At 50.1% G+C, this 22,713-nt stretch overlaps 1 protein-coding gene across 1 annotated transcript in view; it reads left to right on the top strand.

The window, feature by feature from the left end:
- Positions 1–13,009: 13,009 nt before the first annotated feature.
- The window catches only part of KCNK5 (potassium two pore domain channel subfamily K member 5), a 35,227-nt gene continuing 25,523 nt past the window's right edge, over positions 13,010–22,713 (top strand). Inside the window, exon 1 of the mRNA XM_036414155.2 lies at positions 13,010–13,559. Coding sequence (XP_036270048.1) covers positions 13,374–13,559 — 186 coding nt within the window. The 5' untranslated portion in view covers positions 13,010–13,373. The remainder of the gene's footprint in view (positions 13,560–22,713) is intronic.

Raw genomic sequence — 22,713 nt, forward strand, 5'->3', positions numbered from 1 at the left:
AGGGCCTGACACATAAGAAGCTCACAAGGACGGTGACTCAAGTCATGGCATCTCTGATCACCAGTCCCTTGGTCGGCCTGACATAATGTGGGTGAGGGAAGGGTCTAGGCCACTCTCCCCAACATGCTCATCTTCAGTCGGGTCCTCGAGCTGGCCCAGCCCCCGGCTTCTCCAGACCAGCCCAGCGTGGGTCCCTGACCCAGAAAAGGCCATGGGTCACTGGTGGAGAGAGAGGTGTTTTGTGACCAGGGACCGGGATTCCGTTCCTTCTGATAAGTGAGTAGTAGCTTATATGTTAGGAGCCGCACCATGAGGCCTGGGACCCCACGCCCCCGGAGTCCAGGGCCTGGTGAGCTGTCGCCCAGAATCGCATATCCCAGGAGTCCACGGGCAAAGTCCTGTGTGTGCCCACATTCTGTTTATTGCCCAGCTCTGCCCTGGAGGTTGGCTGAGGAGGCAGAAATTCCAGGAATCCCGGTTCCTCCTTCGCCTTGGCATCTTCCTCAACCTCCTCCCTCCCGCCCTCTCCTCCACCAATCCTTGGGACTCTGTCCCATGGGGACCACAGTGGCCAATTGTCCTGGGATCGTTATGTCCTTTGGGAGTAGCCACCCTGGGGCCAGATGTGGCTGTTGTGGGGTCTGGAGGAGGCCTTCTGGAGCTGCTCAGAGCAGCCAGCGGGAGAGGGAGGTTAGTTAGGGAGGTGGCTGGGGAGCCGCTGTGCGTGAGCAAGTGTCAGGCAACGAACGGGGAAGGGAAGCAGTTTTCCTGGGGCCTCCCTCCAGAATGCAGCCGGCCCTGCAAACAGCATCCCTAGCAGGGCTCCCCAAACAGTGGCAGCCCCTCAATCACGGAGCCGCTAGCTCCTAACATCTACTGTCACCCTTGTCTCTTATGGCCCTCAGCGGACACACCTGCGGGGTGAGTTCTTGGAAATATTAGTGACAAGGACACTTGCTGCAGACCCTCCAGGCAGAGTCTTCACCTCCCGGTGAACCCTCGGACTTCCAACTGGCATGCTTTTAAATGCACACAATAAAGTGTGCCCTATTATACAGGCAGCCAATTACATCAAAGCACGGTTATCAACAAATGTTGTGAAAGGGCAATTTGTGCATAGAACACACAGGCAAGTGCGGCATAATGGCTTCAGTCAACGACAGGCCGCACACTCAGCAGTGGCCTTGTCAGGTTATAAGGGAGCTGAACATTTTGTATCGCCTAACGACCTCATGGACACCATCATGTCCCAGCTCACGGCATTACACAACTCCAACCACTGTGTCACAATGCATTACAATGGCCTGCAGCGGCGGTTCTCAAGCTTTTCCACCTTGCAGCACACATAAACCAATTACTAAATTCTACAGCACACAAAAAACATATTACATTTTTTTGCTGATCTAACCAAAAAAATAGATACAATTTTGATTCATTCACACCAGATATCTATTGTTGTATTGGCTACTGTCACTATATATATAAATATATATATATATATATATATATATATATATATATATATATATATATATATGGAGAGAGAGAGAGAGAGAGAGAGAGAGAGAGAGAGAGAGAGAGAGATGAAGAGAGGAAAAGAGATGAAGAGAGAGATAGAAACATCAATGATGAGAGAGGATCATTGATCAGCTGCCTCCTGCACACCTCCTCCTTGGAATTGAGTCCGCAATCCAGGCATGTACCCTGACCAGGAATCGAACTGTGACTTTCTGGTTCATAGATCGAAGCTCAACCACTGAACCACACCAGCGGTGGCTGTTGTCATTATTTGACGGTCTAAGGGGTAAGAGGTCAGTGCCCCTGATTGAATAGTCAGGTATTGCATGTTTTAAAATTCTTGCAGTACATGGGTTGAAAATCTCTGGCCCATGGTATTCAGTGCAGTAACTTACTAAAGTTTTGTAGCTAGAAGATGTAGGGGAACAGAATTCTCACCCCAAGTCATGTATCTTTGGCGCAGGATTATTTTAGGCCGGTTACTTCCAAAAAAGAGCAGGCCTTGGAAGAAGCTCTGAAAACCAGGCTGAAGTTCCTCTTTGTAAAATGCATTCATGTTTGTAAGAAAAGTCTCCCTTGGTCAGGGTGTCTTCCTGGCTGCACCAGCCAGAGGGGCGACCTTCTCCTTATCTCCAGAAGCTCTTATCAGCGCCGCTAAGACTGAAATCTGTACAACAACCTTCTACCTAAGAACGTCCAAACCTGCAGAGAATTTTTATGAGTCCATTGGAACCAAACTGAGGATATTTACCTGGGAGCCAGATCTCAAATGCTCCACAGAAGGACTCTTTTGTGTGTTTTTTAACAGTCACATTGCCCTGGTGCTCCTCCCCACCTCCCCCCCCCTTCCCCCCACCCCCTCCACTCTCCTTTTCCCTCTGCCATCCTCCTCATCAATCAGCCAGCTCCACTCAGTCTTTCTGGGAGGTATGTAGGTGCTAGATGTGGCGACCAAAATAAACAACTGAAAACTGGTTAGGATCCACAGGAACCAAGTGTTAGGGTCTAATGCCATGCTCCTTTCCCGGCCTAAAAAGAGGGCATTGTTTTACCACAAAGGAATGACTCTCAAATGGTGGCACTTCAGGGATCAATGAGAGGAAGGTTTGGGGTAAGTCGCATAGCACACACCGCCCAGCTGTGTTCCCCTAGAAATGACGCTCCCGGGGGAAGGCATAGTTCTAGCTGACCTCTGAACCCGTCAGTGGGGCTTCTCTTCTGACTGAGTTGTGTTTCCTGGCAGTAAAAATGTTAGATGTCACAGAGCAATGAAATTCCGATGTTCTGATGTTCCCTTTGTAAGAGAAAGACTTTGAAATGGCAATACAGATCTTTCTGAAACCTCCCAACACAAATAATTCAGAACAGTGCTTGTGCTCTGCCCTTAACCTGTGAGGATGTTTCTCTCCACAGTGGACTAGCTCTCAGCACAGGGCAGGCAGCTCCTGCTGTAACCGAAACCCACCAAGGCCACACCTATGGGACTTAGTATTGTCACTCAGCTGCCTCTGTCTCCTCAGTGTCTGGCTGATCCCTATAATTTACAAGGTCAATTTTTACTATTTGTTTGTGTTTTATACATATACTAGAGGCCTGGTGCATGAAATGTGTGCACGGGGAGGGGGGTGTCCCTCAGCCCAGCCTGCACCCTCTCCAATCTGGGAACCCTTGAGGATGTCTGACTTCCCATTTAGGCCCGATCCTGCTAGGGAAGTCGGACATCCCTCTCACAATCCAGGACTGCTGGCTCCCAACTATTCATCTGACTGCCTTCCTGATTGCCCATAACTGCTTCTGCCTGCCAGCCTGATCACCCCCAACCACTCCCCTGCCAGCCTGTTTGCCCCTAACTGCCCTCCCCTACAGGCCTGATCACCCCCAACTGCTCTCCCTTGTAGGCCTGGTCCCTCCCAACTGCCCTCCCCTGCTGGCCATCTTGTGGCAGTCATCTTGTGTCCACATGGGGGCAGCCATCTTTGACCACATGGGGCAGCCACTTTGTGTGTTGGAGTGATGGTCAATTTGCATATTACTCCTTTATTAGATAGGATGTATAAATGATTATTCATAAATTTGATGCAAGTTTACAAAATTTAATGTAGTACTTTTTTGTGTTTTTACCTTAAATCTTACACATAACATAAAATTTACCACCTTCACATCAAATTTATTAACTTTTTAAGTGAACAGCACAGTAATGTTAATTATATGCTCCTTATTGTACAAATCTCTAGAACTTTCTTATCTTACAGAACTGAGACTCAATACTCCTTGAACAATTTTGCCCCCTCCCCACACTGCTGACCATTATTATTATCTGTTTCTAAGAGTTTGACAACAGTCATGGGCCACTTAGGAAGATGGATACATTCTAAGAAATTCATCTTTTAAAAAAAAATATTTGTTGAAGGTATTACATATGTTCCCTTCCCCCCACCCCTCCTTGACCATTGATTCTTTCTAGCCTGCCCCTGCCCCAGGCCTTCACCACTCTACTGTCTGTGTCCATGGGTTATACAATATATATATGCATACAAGTTCTTTGGTTGATCACTTCCAACCCACCCATCCTCCCGCAACTTTCCCTCTGAGATTCCACAATCTGTTCTATGCTCCTATGTCTCTGCATCTATTTTGTTCATCAATTTATTTTGTTCATTAGATTCCACATGAGTGAGATCATGTGATATTTGTCTTTCTCTGACTGGCTTATTTTGCTTAGCATATACTCTCCAGGCCTCTCCATGTTGTCTCAACAGAGAGCAGTCCTTTTTTATTGCTGCATAGTATTCCATGGTATAGTGTACCACCACTTTTTTATCCACTCATCTACTGATGGGCATGGGCTGTTTTCAGATCTTAGCTTTCATAAATTGTGCTACTATGAACATAGGGGTGCTTACATTCTTTCTGATGGTATTTTGGGTTTCTTAGGATGTATTCCTAGAAGTGGGATCACTGGGTCAAATGCAGTTCCACATTTAATTTTTTGAGGGAACTCCATACTGTTTTCCATAGTGGTTGTACCATAGTCTGCATTCCCACCTGCAGTGCACGAGGGTTCCCTTTCTCCACATCCTCTCCAGCACTTGTCATTTGTTGATAGTACCCATTCTGGCAGATGTGAGGTGATACCTCATTGTCATTTTAATTTGCATCTCTTTGATGATCAGTGACTTTGAGCATTTTTTTTTCATATTTTCCTTGGCCATCTGTATGTCCACTTTGGTCCATTTTTAAATTGGATTGTCTTCCTTTTTTTAAGTTGCATGAGTTCCTTATATAGTTCAGATATTATCTCTCTATCAGATGTATCATTGCCAAATATGTTCTCCCACACAGTGGGCTCCCTTTTCGTTGTGTTGATAGTTCTTAGGTTCTTTTGTCATGTGTGAGCATCATAGGAAACACACAAACCTAGATGGTGTGGCCCATGTGGCTGTAAGAACAGCCAAACCTGTCGAAATTCTTAGAAGGGTTTATTTGAGCCAAAGTTGACAACAGAGCTGGGAAAACAAGATCTCAAATGCTCTGGAGAACGACAGTTTTGCAGTTTCTTTTATACATTTGTAATGAAGGAGGGAAGAAGGAAAGGAAGCTTACATGAAGGTGGGAGGAAGCTAGAGGAGATATTTCTGTTTGCATGGCAGGATCTCAAGATTTAAGGATGGTTGTTTCCCAGGGGAAAAAAAATAAAAAAGGGCCAAGATTCAATCTAGACAAACAAGAACAACAGACTTTGCTTAAGGCAAAGATAAGCCTTTTGGTAAAGAAGTTACATGCCTGTGCTGCTACTACCCACCATGACCTGCTCAGTTAGGAATTTATGATCTCGTCTCTCTATGAGGTTACTCCATAGAACTCCCCTAACACCATTGGTTTTGTTTTTGATTTTGTCCACAAGGGCTACAAAGCTTTTTTTTTTTTTTTTTTTTTTTTTTTTTTTTCCTTTTTAAAGGAATCAACGTTTTCAAGTGATGGTGATGCTGACTCACTTCATGCTCTTAATGGCTTTTTATCTGCCTCCTTAAGTGGGATGGGGAGTTCACAGGGGCACTCTTCCCTTTGAACTTCCTAAACAGAATATGGACAGAAATACTCCCACACGGGGATGAAGCAGCAATGTTTTAGGGTATGAAAGCATTACCAAATGTTCATTCACCACCAGGATAAGCCCTTCACCTGACTGAGGGAGAAAGTGACAGAGGCGGGTGTGGGTCTTCGGAGCAGAGTTTAGGAGCATCAGTGACATTGGGGAAAGCAATCAGTCTGTTTGCCAGCTTCACAGGGTGCGACCCTGGTAAGTCCAGTGACCTGTCACTGTCAAAGTGAAACAGCAACTCAAAACTCGTTGCCTTATAAATAAACAAGATGGCTCTCTGAAACCAGTGATTATTGGTCACACCGTGAATAAACATACTAATAAAGCAGTGATTTTATCAGCAGTGTACAAAACTATATGCCCTGTGCCCCTCCCCCACGCACCCATTTTTTCCTTTTCTATTCTTTTTAAAAAAATATTTCTTATTGATTTTTTTTACAGAGAGCAAGGGAGAGGGATAGAGAGTTAGAAACATCAATGAGAGAGAAACATCAATCTGCTGCCTCCTGCACACCCCCTACTGGGGATGTGCCCATAACCAGGTACATGCCCTTGATCAGAATGGAACCTGGGACCCTTCAGTCCATAGGCCGAAGCTCTATTCACTGAGCCAAACTGGTCAGGGCTCCTTTTCTATTCTTGACGCTATAGGTTGTCTAGACATTCAGTAGTTTCAGTACAGTTTCTACTTCCAAAAGCCCCCACTGGCTCCTGAGTGCAGAATGGGCATAACTCCTGATCTGGTTGGAAATTAATGGATTCAAATATGTGGGTGAGGCCAGGGAGGGTGGGGAAGGAGGGGGAAGGGGAAGAGGAGAGAAGAAGCACATTCTGTGTGGAAAGAGACAAAGGAAAGACAGAGGCAGGAGCCAGGAGAATGCAGAGCTGGGTTAAGGGGTTTGGGAAAATGCAGGGCGGGAAGGAGGGGGCAACAGAAGGAGAGGATGAGAGGAGAGTGGCCATAACATTAAGGGGACAAGAAAGAAAAAGGGATGGAGAAAAGAACAAATAGATAAAGTGAAAAGACAGAGAAACTAGCAATTACAAACACTTGGGATAAAAACCAGCTCAATCCCCAACTATTCTTTGTGAGACAGCGAAACTGAAATAGGAAGAGGACCTTTATTTTCTTAGGAAGAGAAAACCGTCCGGAGGTGGGAGAGGAATGGGACAGAATTTTCCGAACAAAGAAAGGAAAATTGTAGCCTCTCAAACTGCACCCCCCCCCCCCCCAATGGATGAACCCTTCACACCACAGTCCCTGACCTTCTCCAGCCAGAGAGGAGACCAGGACAAAGGCCTGGTCTCTGGAAAAACCAAGGGCTGGGAATGAGTCCGCAGCGTTAGGTGCAGGATAGGCAGGCAGGCAGGGTGGCTTGTTGTTTAACACATTTGTTTGATTTTTTTATTGGGATATATGGACATATAACATTATATTAGTCTCAGGTATACAATGGAATGATTTGATACTAGTATGTATAGTGAAATTGGAACCAGACAACCAACGGGTCCGGGCTTCCTGTCACCACTTGGGCCAATTCAGCAGAGACGGGGTTGAATCATAGATGAGCGTTTATTCCGATAATGTGGGCAGCGTGGGAGAGCAGCAGGTCATCCACAACATTCTGCTCTGCCTCCCCCCATAGACCAGCTACTTGTACAGGTAGGACAAGGGTTACACGGGGAGTAGGGATTGCAGGCACTGGAAGCAGGCTGTGCAGGCTGAGGGGGGACTCCATTGTCTGGGCAACAAGGTTGCTCATCTTTCCGTGATAACAGGCAGTTCTTGAATGAGGAATGGAGGGATTCCAAGGTTGACTCCCAGGTCCAAGGTTGACTCCCAGTTCCCAGGGGCACACAACTCCCAGCCAGGATGGAATGTCCTTTCTTTAACCAGAACAAGGCCTGGTTAAGAGAGCATGATTAATATTTTCCATAACCGTAGCGAGCCCCCAATATTCTATTTTTGCCCCTCACAAAATGAACATACCACAAGTCCAGTTAACCTCCATCACCAGAACATAGCTACAAGAAATTTTTTTCTTGTGATGAAGACTTTTAAGATTTGCTATCTTAGCAACATTCAAATATGCAATACAGCATGTCAAACTCAAAGGCTCACACGGGCCAAATAAACAAGGTCTAAGGTCATGTGGGCTGCAAAAAAAAAAAAAAAAAAAAGCTTCACTTTTCATAGAAACATAGGTTTCTTTTGATAGAGACATGCTGAATACAAAGGGCTGAAATAAATATGTAACAGTTAACATAAAATAATAAAACATTTTAATAAAAAAAATTTTCTTGAACATTAACTTACCAGACACTGAATAACTGCACAAATTAACAAGCATGATGCAAATAAACCCATTTTTCTTGTTCTCCGAAAGCAAACTATTTCCTGTTGCACACACCAAACAAGTCAGTCCCAGACTAATGATGTGGCAGTCGGCTGCTGAACCATTCCCTGCTAGTATTAGTGGAGAGAAATGGTGCGCCTGTGCCTCTGGCTCTTGAAGGAAAGGAAAGCAACATGATTATAGTGATTAGTCATTAGGGACATTGTAGCCCATATTAATAACTATGTATAACAGGACATTGTAAAAATTAAGTTATGAATTTTTTATTAAAACATTTCTTACACGCTGAGGCCGGTTTGGCTCAGTGGATAGAGCATTGGCCTGCGGACTGAAGAGTCCCTGGTTCGATTCCGGTCACGGGCACATATCTGGTCGCGGGCACATCCCCAGTGGGGGGTGTGCAGGAGGCAACTAATCCATGTTCTCTCATCGATGTTTCTGGCTCTCTATCTCTCTCCCTTCCTCTCTGTAAAAAAATCGATAAAATATATATATTTTTAAAAGCATTTCTTACATACTGCTATATTGGCTAGGTCGAAAAAATATTCGTTGTAGGTAGGTTGCATGCGGCCCGCCACTGTACTGTATATTACATCCCCATGACATTTTATTTTATTTTATTTTATTTTATAACTGGAAGTTTGTACAACAATTTTATAAACCCCGACCCCCCACCCTTTGCCCTCAACAATTCTACCCATCAGTCTCTGTATCTGTGAGCTTGGTTTTTATTGTTTTTTTATATATATATTATTAATTTTTAACAGAGAGAAAGGGAGAGAGATAGAGAGCTAGAAACATCAATGAGAGAGAAACATCGACCAGCTGCCTCTTGCACACCCGGGACCTTTCAGTCCGCAGACCGATGCTCTACCACTGAGCCAAACTGGTTTCGGCAGTTTATTCATTTTTAGAAAGAGAGGAAGGTAGAAGAGAGAAACATCTATGTGAGAGCACAACATGAATCAGGGATCGAGCCAGCAACCCAAGCGTGTGCCCTAACAGGAACTGAACCAGCAACCTGGTGGTGCATGCAAGGATGTCCAATCAACTGGGCTATACCAATGAAGGATGTTGTTTTAGCTTTTTCAGGAACTGCCATACTGTTTTTCCATTCCCTTTTCTCCACATTTTTGCACATACTTGTTTTTATCTTTTCTATAATAGTCACCTGACAGCCAAAACCGGTTTGGCTCAGTGGATAGAGCGTTAGCCTGCGGACTGAAGGGTCCTGGGTTCCATTCCGGTCAAGGGCACATACCTTGGTTGCGGGCACATCCCCAGTAGAAGGTGTGCAAGAGGCAGCTGATTGATGATTCTCTGTCATCGATCTCTTTATCCCTCTCTCTTCCTTTCTGTAAAAAAATAAATTATATATAATTTATTAATATATATATATATATTTTTTTTAAATAGTCATCTGACAGATGTGAGGTAATAACTCATTGTGGTTCTAATTTACATTTCGCTTATAATTAGTGATGTTAAGCTTCTTTTCATGTACCTGTTGGCCATCTATATGTCTTCTTTGGGAAAATATCTATTTAGACCATCTGCCCATTTAATCAAACACAACTATATATATATATATATATATATATATATATATATATATATATATATATATATAATTTCATAGAGGAAGGGAGAGGAAGAGAGACAGAACAACAATGAAAATCATTGATTAGCTGCCTCCTGCATGCCCCCTACTGAGGATCCAGCCCACAACTCAGGCATGTACCCGGACTGGACTGGAAATGGAACTGTGACCTCTTAGTTCCTAGGTTGACACTGAGCCATACTGGCAGGATCCTGCCCATTTTTTTTTTTTTTAATTCTCATCTGAGGATATTTTTCCATTGATTTTTATAGAGTGGGAGGGAGAGGGGAAGACAGAGAGAAATATCGATGTGCGAGAAACACATCCATTGGTTGTCTCTTGCACATGTCCTGACCAGAGCCTGGGCCCAGGAGGAGCCTGTAACCAAGGCACATGCCCTTAACTGGAATCGAACCCAGGACCCTTTGGTCTGCAGGTCGATGCTCCATCCACTGAGCCAAACCAGCTAGGGCCCATTTTTTAATTAAATTGTTTTGTTTTGTTATTAAGTTGCATGACTTCTTTATATATTTTGGATATTAATTCCTTATCAGATATGTGATTTGCAAATACTTCCTCCCATCCCCTGGGTTGCCTTTTCTTTTAGTTAATGGTTTTCTTTACCGTGCAGAGCTTTATAGTTTGATCTAGTCCCACTTTTTATTTTTGCTTTTGTTGCCTTGACTTTTGGAGTCAGCTCCAAAAAAAACTACTGTCTAGACACCAAGACTGATGTCAAGGAACTTACTGGCTATGTTTCTTGTAGGAGTTTTATGGTTTTAGGTCTTACATCTAAGTCTTTAATCCATTTTGGTTTAATTTTTGTGTATGGCATAAGATAGTCTAGTTTTATTATTTTGCATGTCCAAGTTTCCCAATGTCCTTTCCCCACCATATATTCCTGGTTCCTGTGCTGTAAATTTCTTTCTAGGCTCTCTTTGGTTCCATCGACGTGTTTATGCCAATGCTCTACTATTTTGATTACTATAACTATTTAATATAGTTTATAATCAGGGGTATGATGACTCCAGCTCTGTTCTTTTTTTCCTCAAGATTGCTTTGGCTATTCTGGATCTTTTGTAGGTCCATATAAATTTCAGGTTGTTGTTATATTTCTTTGGAAAATGCCATTGGAATAGTGATAGGGATTGCACTGAATTTGTAGATTGCTTTGGTAGGATGGACATTTTAACAATATTCTTCCACTCGTTAACATATTCAGACCTGTAAAGAATTTTTGTGTTTATTTGAGCCAAACTGTCAACAATCGCTGGGAAGCAGAATCTCAAGGGATCTAGAGAATGACAGCTTTTCAATATTTGTTGTTTTGTTTACTTTATTGATTTTTTACAGAGAGGAAGAGGGATAGAGAGTTAGAAACACTGATGAGAGAGAATCATCAATCAGCTGCCTCTTGCACACCCACTACTGGGGATGTGCCCTTGACTAGAACCTGGGACCTTTCAGTCCGCAGGCCAACGCTTTGCTCTATCCACTGAGCCATACACAAAACCAGTTTTGGCTTTTCAATATTTTTATACATTGCAATCAAAGGAGGAGATTTAGGTGGGTCACATAAAATCCATTGGTGATAGTAATCAAATAGGGAAGTGGAAGAAAGTAAAGGTGGGGGGAACCTCTGGGATTAGACACTTACTTAGATGGGTACAGGATAGTTAATAGTCTACAATTAACAAGATAACAATAACAATGAAAGAATTTGTGGCATCTATCCTGGCGCCCAGACAATTGGTTGTGCCTTGAGGGGTCTGGAAAAAAAAGGGAAGTTACAAGTCACCCAGACATTTCAATGATAGGTTATCTTAGATGCAAAAAGACAATAACCACAGTTAAAGTAAAAGTTGACCTTGTCAGGGAAGATACCAGCCTAGGTGGTGACTACCCACCATAACTGCTTTTAATTAAAGTTTAATTTCATACCATCCTTGTGGTGTGGTTACTTTAGGTCTTTGAGCCTCCAAGATTGCCATGCAGGCCTTCCCGGAGCTGTCAGGTCAGCATGTGGCCCCTTTTGTCCACACAATCCATGAGCACAGAATATCTTTCCATTTATTTGTATCTGTTATTGATTGATTGATTGGTTAACTCTTTATTGTTGAAAGTATTACATAGGCCCTCCTCTATCCCCTGCTAACCTCTTCCAGCCTGTTCCTGTCCTCCCGCTCCCTCTCTTCTATTTATTTTAATCAATATCTTATTGCCTTTCACATCTTTGGTTAAATTAATTCCTAGGTGTTTTATTCTTTTTTATGCAATTACAAGTGATATTGTCTTCTTAATTCCTCTTCCTGATATCCCATTAGTAGTATATTGAAGTGCAATTTAATTTTGTGTATTGATTTTATATCCTATAACTTTACTGAATCTGTTGATTAGCTCTAACAGTTTTTGGGTGGTCTTTAGTGGGATTTTCTACACATGATATGATGTGATCTACAAATAGTGACAGTTTTACTGTTTGTTTTCCAATTTGGATGCCTTTTATTTCTTTTTCTTGCATAATTGCTCTGTCTATGGCTTCCATTGGGTGTGTGTTTTTGACAAATATGTTTGTGACCGTCATTCACTTCTTCATTGCACAAATGTTTAATGAGTGTCTATTATGTAACAGTCCTGGGGGAACATGTCATTGAACAATCCAGACTCCCCACCCACAAGCTGTCATCTTAATGTTGTATAGTGTAGTAGAGATATGTAGTATATTGGAAAAAAAATGTAGTGCTAGGAGGAAAATAGGGCCAACAAGGAGGATAAGGAGGGCAGGCATGAGAGTGTGTGTGTGTGTGTGTGTGTGTGTGTGTGTGTGGAGGGTGGTGTGTGCAACTCTAAGTAGGCCTGTATCGAAGTTATTTCCCCTAGAGTTATAGTGTGTGTAGCTGGGGTAGGGCTAAGGGAGGGGGTCTTGCACAGCGCTGTCCAGACTGCTCCTCCCCCCACCTAAGGAAACCCCTCTCCCAAGGGTCTCACAACAGGGCACCTGAGAATGGGGCCAAATGGAGAAGCCACGCCTTTGCGGCTGGGTTGGTTCCTGATATCCTGATTCTTGGCAGTTTCTCCGGTCCCTTTCTGACCCCCTTTCCCAGGCTTATAATTAATAGCAAGGTGAGGCACACACTGAATGTCAGTGAAAATGACAGGAGTCACCACTTCCTGACCCCAGCCATGAGGTCCACACTCATTTTAACACACACCAGTGCTAGGAACACATGCGAGTCCCAGACCCCCCTATCGCTCCGGCACTGGGCACCGGGGATCGCAGTGAGCCAAGAAGCGCACCTCCTGTGACTCCCGCGGCTGCGGGGCGGGGCGGGGGCGGGGGCGGGGCGGGGCGGGGCGGGGCACCAGTCGCCCCGCCCCCGGGGGCCTGGCGCGGGCGGGAGGGGAGCGCCGGGCGCTGATTAAAGCGGCGCGCGGAGGCGGGCGCAGCGCACAGGGCTGTAGCGCGCGGAGGGCAGCCCACGTGTCTCCCCAAGTCGGGGCCCCGAGTTCCCCCCCAGCTCCTCTCCCTGCCGCGATCCCGGGCGCTCCCTCGGGCCCCTCTTGGTGTGCGCCCATCCCGGCCCGCGCGGGCACGGCCCCCCGCACCGTGTCCCGCGCGCGCAGGGGGCCAACTTGGAGAAGCTACTTTGTGCCGGGCGCCGCGCTGGGGGTTCGGGGCACTGCGCATGCGGAGCTCCAAATTCAAACAGCTGTTTCCAGAGGCCGGAGGGCGGGGGGACCGGGAGCCGCTGGGGCTTAAGGGACGCGCTCGCCCGGAGGTGGCCGCTCGGGAGCCATGGTGGACCGGGGCCCTCTGCTCACCTCGGCCATCATCTTCTACCTGGCCATCGGGGCGGCGATCTTCGAGGTGCTGGAGGAGCCGCACTGGAAGGAGGCGAAGAAGAAGTACTACACGGAGAAGCTGCATCTGCTCACCAAGTTCCCGTGCCTGAGCCAGGAGGGCCTGGACGAGATCCTGCAGGTGAGGCGGGCGCCGCTCGGCCCCCGGTGCGCGCACCTGACGCTGGCCCGGGCCCGGGAGCGAGGCTCTGGGGGATCCCCGGTCCCCGTGGGTTGTCCTGGGGGTGACAGGAAGGGGTGCCTCATCGTGGATTCTGTTGCCGGGAGTCTTTCGTTCACCCGCGGACACAGGAGTCCCCCTGGGAACCCAGTGTGTCCGGAGGAGGGTTTAGGGTTGACCTCCGGGTGCACCGGGCTCGCGCTGGGGGTGCGCGGGTCCCCCCCTCCTGGGAGGGAGACTGTGAGACGGAGAGAAGCGTTTATCTTTCCGTGGAGGAGACGCTCCCGGAGATGGGGAGCCCAGCCGGTTGGTTGTCACCCGCCCAGCGTCTGTCTGCACCTCCTCCCCGCTCCGGGGCCAGCGCCGCTCCCCACGACTTTTTTTTTTCTTTTCTTTTCTCTCTCTCTTTTTTTTTTTTTTCGGGAATGGGAGCCTCGAGAAGTTGCTGGAGGGGTCCCCAGGTCCAGCCCGAGAAGACCCCCTTCCCCCTGGGGCGAGGAGTGGGGTTAGGGCTCTGCCCCGCCGAGCCGCGGGGACGGCCGGCGGCTAGAATGCTGCAGACGCGCTCGGCTTCCGGGAGAGCTTATCGCGCCGGCTCGCCTGTCGTGAAGGCTAACGCCAAGGGCTCGTGGTTAAACTTGGTGCAAGTTGTGGGCTGCACAAAAGAACCAAACCCGGGAGTCCGTTGGGGGGTGGAGGGACCGGGAGGAGAGGCTGTGCGAATGGGAGGTGATGGGGAGAGCTGCTTGCCCCTGTTGGCATTGGGAGTGTCTCTTGGTTCACATGCCCCATGACATGAGGGCATTGACCTTGCTGGGCTAAACCGACCCTTGGCCAGGACTCAGACCCTCTGCTCAGTTTCCCGAATTCTCTCAGCCTCACCTGTCCTGCCTGGGCCTGCCCTGGTGGCATCCTGCAGTGGATGGCCCGGACCTGAGGAGGAGCCCTGGAGTAGGAATAGTGGGTCCAAGATGTTACCTTTCTCCCGGGGTGGAAGATACCAGAAAGGAGGTTTGATGAGGAGAGCAGAATTTCATCTACAGCAGTCCCCCAATGCTTGGTGCCTGTCTGGTTGCCTCGTGCTTCCGGCCTCGGTTTCCTTGTATGTAAAATGGGCACAAACCTGTTTTTCACCCGTCTTTCCTACCCTGAACCGTTGGACGGTTGAAAGCATTGGGAAGCATGAAGCCATCTGCTTGTGGCTCCCTGTTTGCCCCCAAATCAGTAGCCGTTCCAGCCGGCCAGACCAGCAGACTCGTGCTCCGGGGACCACTGGAAGGGGGAGGTTTAGGTTAGCAGGTTGGGTGTTCATTTTCAGGGGGGGAGTTTCCTGGGGTGGGGGCCGGTGGGCAGTGACGTTGGAGAAGGAAGGTGAGCTTTGGGAGGTAGCACACACTAGTGGGAGTCCCAGGTCCGAGGGGGAGATCTGGGTTCCTTTGGCTGGGTGTTTGGCCTGGGGGCATGGGTTGGGAAGGGGTCACTTTATAATTTCCCCTGAGGAAACAATCCTTCTGTTGTTTAGCTTTTTCCAAGGCTTTGTTTAGAGGGGAAGAAGGCAGGCGAGGATGATAATAAAGAATCGAGCTGCCCTCGAAGTTTCCTCCTTCGCCGCTCCTCCACCAACCGCTGCAGGAAGGAAAGAATTCAAGGCTGAATGTGGGAAAATAAACTTCAAAACACAAGGCGAAGGGGAAAGAGGGGGGTCGGGGTGAGGCAGCCGGGTGCAGCTGGTGGTAGGCGCTTTGGAGTGTAAGACGGCTTTCTTAAGGTGTTTGAGCAAACAACGTGTTTCTTCATCAGAGGTGCTGTTCACCCCCTCCCCCACCGCCTCCAAGAAGGCAGGTAACTGTTAGAAAAAGGATTTGGGCGTCTGGCCAGTGCGATTTGGAGATAATTACGGATAGCCCTGTCCCTGTCTGCAGCCAAAAAAACTCTCAAACTATCTCCAACTGGGCGAGTCTCCTCCCTTCGTAGGAAAAATCCAAGAAATGAAAACCAGTGGAAGCATTTTGTTAGCGTTACTTTTTCAGTCTCCAGAAAGTCTGCCAGGCTCGCTCTCTGATGCGACTTGGGGCCTTGCCCTTGGCCTCAGGAAATTGGTTTAAGGAAAAATGAAAGCGCAGAATCTTTCCAGTGGGGCTGTTGGGGCATTTTCCACCTGAGGCTCTGAATCACCTTTGTCATTCTGAGGAAGCCCCGGCTGGGAATTCCTGGGGTGGGGGCCGGCTCCCGGGAGGGGGGAGGGAAAGGGGTGGGGGTAGTGCGGTGTGGGGTGGGGTTTTTCTCAAAGGGAGTTTACACACACCTCTCTTTGGGTCTTTGGGAAGGGCCCCTGCGTTGCCAGGTGCTTCCTCCCTGTCCAGGCGGCGGTTGAACAGGCGGCGGCTGGCTTTCAGACGCTCTGCACCCCACCAGCCTCGCGCCACGTGGCCGTTCTCCTTCCTGCTTCTGAGCCATCTTGACCCTCTGCTGTGCCGCTGGCTGCACCAGGCATGGGGCGAACCCTGTCCCCCAGCCTTTCCCTAAATTGCAGGAGTTCCCATGAGGGGAATTGGCACAGACCGAGCCCCTGGTGCGCATTGTGGGTAGCAGCAGCAGCACTTGATGAGAGGGGCACAGTCTGGTTTTGCCATCTGGCTTGGCCATTTTACCCATCAAGCCGTTTAAGTTCCTCGTCTGCAACATGAGGTCCGGTAAGGGTCAAGTCAAGCAGAAGCATTCGACCAGATGTGGGCAGATGTAACTTAGGAGAGAGAGCCCACCTCCCGTCACTTGCGCGTATGGAACACGGACCAGGACCAAGGCCACTTGCCAAGTCCTCCCCTGTGCCAGGGCAGGCACTCCTTACAGCGGCCTTTCCTATTTCGATAAGGACACTGACGCTCAGGGAAGTTAAAGTGGCTTTGGTGGCACAGCAAGAAGGCACAGCCTGGGGTGGGGACCAGCTGTCTTGCCTCCATCTTAGGCATGTGACGCCGTCGAGTGGTTGGTCTGTAAGTGAGTTTAGTAAATTGGTTCAGCTGGACGCTGGTGTGCTGGGAAATTCTATTTTCTGTTCCCCCAGGAACAGGCACCTGCCCGCGGGCTTCTCCGAGCGCTGCCTGCCTGTCCAGCTGCCCCCTCCTCCGATACTGAAGGGAGCGCCGGTCCCCAGTCCCCCGCACCCCACTCCCACGAAACCGCTGAGGATCGGGGTAAGGGGGGAGAAGGAGCCTCCCTCTCAGCCCTCGCCTCCGGTGTGCAGTGAACACAAACAGGAAGGATATCAGAGCTCACCAACCGCCAGGGCCTTGGTGGAGCACTTCATGTACAGTCTTATTTTAATCTGATCGGGGTGACCCACCCCCCTTTTATAGGTGAGGACAATGAGGCTAAAAATAAAAATAAAATTATATAACTTGCCCAGGATCCTATAGTGCAAACTCAGAAAGGGTGTTGTATTCCAAAGTGCATGGGAATTAGTCAGCGGGCATTTATGGAGCACCCTCCGTGTACCATGCAGTGAGTAAGGTGCCAGGAGTCCAAAGGTGAATGAAATCACGGCTCAAGCTGGAGATAAGAATGAATAAACTGGAGATGTTCAGGGGGGACTCTTAAAGAGGGCCCCTCGTCCAGCCTGCGGGGTCAGGGAGGGCTCCCGGAGGAGATAACTTCAAGCCAGAGTGGGGTCTTAGAATTAGGGGGACTCAGAAGGGGAGAGAGGGTGGGGTGTTGCTTTGGGCTGTGGCTCTTGAGATTCCTGTTTCCTGGGTATAGTTGGGATCACCCCAGGCCCTGCCCTACCTCTGGGTTTTCCTAGATTGCTCACATAGATCCCCAGTTCCCAGAAGCCTCTTGGGCTTCGCTGGCCTCCTTGCTGCTAAGCTGCAAACTGCATTATTCTATTGGGAGGTTTTTCCATGTGTCCCGTACCTCTCTCCTTTTATTTCCCGGACCTTCCTACTCTACAGGGTGGGGGAGGCCCATTCCAATGTTGAGGTTCTGCTATCCTGTTATTAACACCAACCCTCCTAAAATGTGGGGGGGAAAAACATAGCTGCGCGGTAAAATTACATGCCACCAGAGTGCACAGAATGGGGCACATTCATTGGATCTTTTGGAGAACCGAGGGTTAACCTGAAAACCTCTTTTGTGTCAAGCCTGGTTGGAAATTGTAAAAGTGCACTGGTCCACGTAAATGGTAAATGCCTTTGTAAGCGCAGGGAGCACAATGGATCTTTTGATTGTCCAGGATCGCGGAGGCCTCCACGTCACTGGCTCACACTTGAACTCTGACCTTCTGGGACTGCGGGATAAAAAGGGAAGTTGGGTTTGGGAGAGGGATTGGAAGAAAGGGGTCCCATTCCAAAAGGCTCGTTTTCTTATTAATGTTTTTGCTCAAAGACCAGGCAGCCACACACAAAAAATTTTTCCCCCTCAAATTGATAAATCCACCTTAGTTAACTGCTTTGGTTAGAGTTTTAACAGTAAAGTGAATTTTTATTGAATCGTTTTGAGAATTTTACTAGCGCCCTGAGGACGATTAAAGACAGCACGGTAATAATAGAGACTCGGTAATAGAGACTCGATTGAGGGTTGAAATTAGCAAGTGTTGAAATGTTGTGGGGGTGGGGACTTCCTATTGGAGGGTCCGAGGGAGGTGATGACTGTGGCTTCTAAGTATTTTCCTGGGGTTGTGCCATATTTACAGTCTGTCGCTTAAAAGAAACGAAATCTTCCAGTTTTGAATGCTGTGCTTAGCTGGCTCTGACCTCAGGCCCTGGGCTTTCATCTTGAACTTGGCTGTTTGCTGTCTGATTGGGCTCAGCCTCTGAACTCTGTGTGTGTTTGAGGGGTGGGGGGAGGATATGAGGAAAGCACAAGGCAAGGCTTTGGGGAGCAGAGGAGCCATGCTCCGGAGAGCGGTACTCCCAAGAAGGTCTTTGTACCAATGGGCTCTTAGGTCTGAGTGGTTCTACAGGAGCCGACCGGCCAGAACTGGGAGGTACAGAGGCCAGGGCGGTAGGTGACTAGAGGGAAGCACTTGGAGTGGGTTCGCCCCCTCCCGGGGTTCCTCTGGGGAGGGGAGAAGGTGGAGGAGAGCCTCGGTGAGCATCCGTGAGGATCAGCCCAGGACCGTGGCCTTGGCCTGCAGCCGCAGGGCAGAGGTGAGGGTCCGAGAAGGAAGCTCTCCCCCTGGGTTAGCCTAGGAATTTGAACTCACCAAGTTTTCGCAATTGTCAAGTCAGGGAGTGAACAGCATTTCAGAAAGTTCTTCACAGCCACTTGTAACCTAAAAGAAGTGGAATATTCTGCTGTGAGCTAACGGTATTTCTGTGGGCTGACCCTTCGCCCCGTGAGTGTTGCGATCAGGACGCTTGCCTGCTTTCTCCGTGATGTGACCGAGTGTGGTTTTTCTACCAGAGCCTGCAGAGCCCTCCCCCCAAGAGCCCGCGGTGCCCCCTCACACCCCAGTGTTCAGTTAGGGTGCCACCGTCTTCCTCCCCTGAGCCCCATGGGAGGTCCGGGTCTGAGTCCCCCTCCCTGCCAAAGACACCCCATTTGATGACCTCTCCAGACTCGGCCTAAGCAGCACTTTTATGTAAAAGTGAGGCAGTTAATCCACTCCCCAAACTTCAGAGGCCTGGGCAGCGTTAGGGACGACAGAGGAGTCAGTCCCTCACTGCCAGCTGTCACTTCTGTGTGTGCTGAGGCCTCAGGAACCAGCCCGGGCTACGGCGGGAGCTCAGTGTGGCTTGGAAGGGGGGAGGGGGGGGACCGGGCCGCTGTGGTGAAAGGAGGGAAATGCGGTCCTGGTGCTGAGTGATGGGTTGCAGATGGTTGAGTCTGGAGAGACCGAGGCGGGTCAGAGGGCCTCGGAGGATTGGGTTTCTGCTTCCTGGGGCCTGTAGAGCCCCTTGGCCTACAGGGGACCTGGCCCTGAAAGAAACATGACCTGTGCCCCCAGGAAGCCCCCCCTCAGCCACTCCTCACCCCCCATCTAGAGAAAGCAAGGGAAGGAGCCGTTACCGGAAGGACACATTGGTAAGTGTCCCTGAGGTTTCAAGTGTGCACCACGGAGTCCCTTTGTGCCCTGGAGCATAGAGAAGGGGGACATGAGCCGCCTGAGGAGCAGCCGCTGTGAGCATTCTGCTCAGTCCCCGCTGTGTGCGAGGCGCCGGGCTGGGTCTCGCTGTGGGTCCGGTGGCATTGCTCTGCCAGGAAACTGGAAGCCAGGGAATTGGCCCCGTCACACAGCCAGCTACAGGCTGAGATGCACCGGGCCTGCTGACAGCAGAGCCTCTGAGCCTGACCACAAGTGGAGGTAGAGGCAGGAGGTTGGAGTGACGGAGTGGGGGTGGGCTGTGGTGATACCAGCTAACAGTTCCGAGCACCTGCCTGGCCACAGGCTGTGTGAACTGCAGTCCTCCACAGTAGGTCTCTTACTGGCACGTCTGGACCATCTAGGGTCCGTGACTGCCTGAGTCCATACAGCTAAGAAGTGGGAGCACCGAGACTTGAACCCAGAGCCCACAGTGAGGCCACAGTGAAGGTGGGAAATGCCAGGCTTGTGTGGTGCCCTCGGAGCCCTGGGACAACTTGCAGGAGGCTTACTCAGCCGTGTGCCTCCTGGTCTTTGAAAAGGGATGATAGTGCAGAGCTCCCCGTGCCTGCAGAATCCGTAGGGACACCAGGACACAGTGCTGGGCACAGGCGGCAGGTTCCTGGCCGGGTTTCAGCCGCTGTTCCTGGGCCTGGGCTCCCTGCAGGGGTCCCCTTCCTCACATGCTTCTTGCCCCACCACTGAGCCGAGCTGCAGATGGAGGCACAGATGAGAAAATGCAGATCTCTCCACTTTCCATTTTCTGCACATTCACCCATAACCCTCCCCTCAGAAGAGGTCATGGTCACCCCTTCCAGCTGAGGCATGCTCCCTTCCTGTCCTTCAGGCCTGCTCCCTGCTCTGGGGCCAAGAGGCTTCTCGTCAGCTCCGCCCTGGCTTGCCCGGGGCCTTGGCTAAACCTTTTCCCTCCTGGACGATGCCTGGGTCCAGGTGGCCTCATGGGAGACCTCCCTGGAGAGTGGTCACGTGGGACCTGGGGTCAGAGTTGTACCCTCCTTGGGGGCAGGTGCCACCTATCTCCCCTCTCGGGGCCCTTGGTAGCGAGGGCTCTTGGATTGGCTTTGAGATGTATGCTCAGTTTCTCCTATCCTCTATCTAAACATTTTGGTTTCCTGCCTAAATATCTAGGGAAGATTGTGTATTTGTGGCTGTTGTCACCTCCTGTGACCCACTGAAATCTTGCTGCAGCTGCTTCCCCGGCCCCTTTTATGGGGGGGAGGGGGGTGCCCCAACGGCTGAGGGAGAAGCCCTTGGTCAGGGTGGATGGTGCTTGGGGCTGAGACCTGTATCGGAACCACTGTTTGGGGAATCGTTTTTCTTCTCCCTCCTGGTTTGTGCAGAGTGGCCCTGGTCAGATTCACCTCTCTGGACTCCACGTTCTCCCAGTGAATTCACCCAGCCATTCAGGACGGCTCAGCGTGCCTGTCCCCTTACCCCAGCGGGACCATAAGGGCTAAGGTGACAGGTTGGGGCCACAGCTCCTCACCCTGGGCCCAGTGATCCCAGGCCCAGCCCACAGACGTGCTCAGTACGTGTGTGGATTTTCGTCCACCACTGACTTGCTCAGAACCTGTCTGTTGGGCCTGGGGCCCCAGGGTTGTGCCTGGCTCTGAGGGGGACACCGAGAGCCATAGGTGGACCATCGGGTTGGACGTCCAGCCAGGAGGGCCCAGCCTCTGGCAAGATGAGGCCGTTACCTGGGTAAACGGAGCCAGCCCGGACTCTGGCCCTGGTCTCCCAGGCTCTGAACCCTGGAGAGGAGTGGGCCGGGTCATTATCCAAGCGTACCCCCCCCTTGAGGCTACGTGAGGGGGCCCATGCTTCCTGGGCGGGAAGGCCCAGCTCTCTGGTCACCTTGAACACATTGCCGTTGGAACACCCTTGGGCGTGAAGATAGCAGGCCGTGCGTGCAGAGCTCACTCACTCTGTCACCTTCCTGTCACCGTTCCCAGTTAACCTCTCACACCGGCTTATCGTCTGATCTGTTCCTATTTGACGGGTCTCACAGAACAAGCTGCTCTCTCTCCGGGTCTGTGTCTCCCCAGGATTCCCCTGCTGGCACCCACTATCCCCTGCTTCGTGAACTTTCCCTAAACACCGCTCCCCAGGATGAGGGAGTATGTTCCGCAGGTCTGTCTGTCCTCAAGGGCTGGGTGCTGGAGGGGAGCCATGCTTTCTGCCTCCAAGGCACACATCCAGTCCTCCGCTCAGCAGACATGTGTGTCACGCGTGGGTCACACCTGCATACTGTGTGCCCAGACCTACTTGAGACCTGCTGCAGAGGAAGTTTCGCCCCTGACTTTGGGGAAGGTCTTCCGAGAGGCAGGTGGTTGCTGTGGGCAGGACAATGGCCGCCTGCCTCGCTCCTTCCTTCTGGAAACTTCAGAGCCTTCTGCGGAGGAGCCGGAGGGAGGCTGGGCTGTGTGCGTGGAGGAGGGAGACTCCCTAGCTGATACCTCCTTTGGCGTGGCTGGGGCCTGCGGTGGGCCTTTCTGCCTTGTGGCCCCCTCACCCCACAGGGCACCCCTCCATGGCTGGCCCGGGAGGCTGGCCCCAGGGAGGGATCAGGAGTCGCCTGCACAGACACAGGCTCCCCACCTTACTGTGGGCTCTGCGGACCCGTCTTCCGAAGTATCTTCCCGTGGCCTGTGCGCCTACCTCTGGGGTCCGGCAGGGACATGCCATCCCCTTTGCCAGATGGAAAAACCAAGGCGAGGAGCTGGGGACAGACTGTCTCACACCGCGCTCCGGGGCAGTTTGCTCCGTGTGCCCAAGGCCAGCGCCTTTCTTCACGGAGCTATTTGTCACCCCTCCTCCGACCCCCTTTCAAATGGCCCTTACGTCAAAACCATGGTGGTTTGGGGGTGCAGAGCGCTTACTCAACGTACACCAACGGGCCTGCCTGATGTCTTAACCTGCCCAGCACACCCCTTCCTGTCATCTGGGTTGCCAGCTTCCGCACCCGCCGGTAAGAGGCAGAATTTGAAGCTGTGAACCGTGGACTCAGGAAGG

Source organism: Pipistrellus kuhlii, unplaced genomic scaffold (genome assembly GCF_014108245.1).
Source record: "Pipistrellus kuhlii isolate mPipKuh1 unplaced genomic scaffold, mPipKuh1.p scaffold_m20_p_5, whole genome shotgun sequence".
Taxonomy (NCBI): domain Eukaryota; kingdom Metazoa; phylum Chordata; class Mammalia; order Chiroptera; family Vespertilionidae; genus Pipistrellus; species Pipistrellus kuhlii.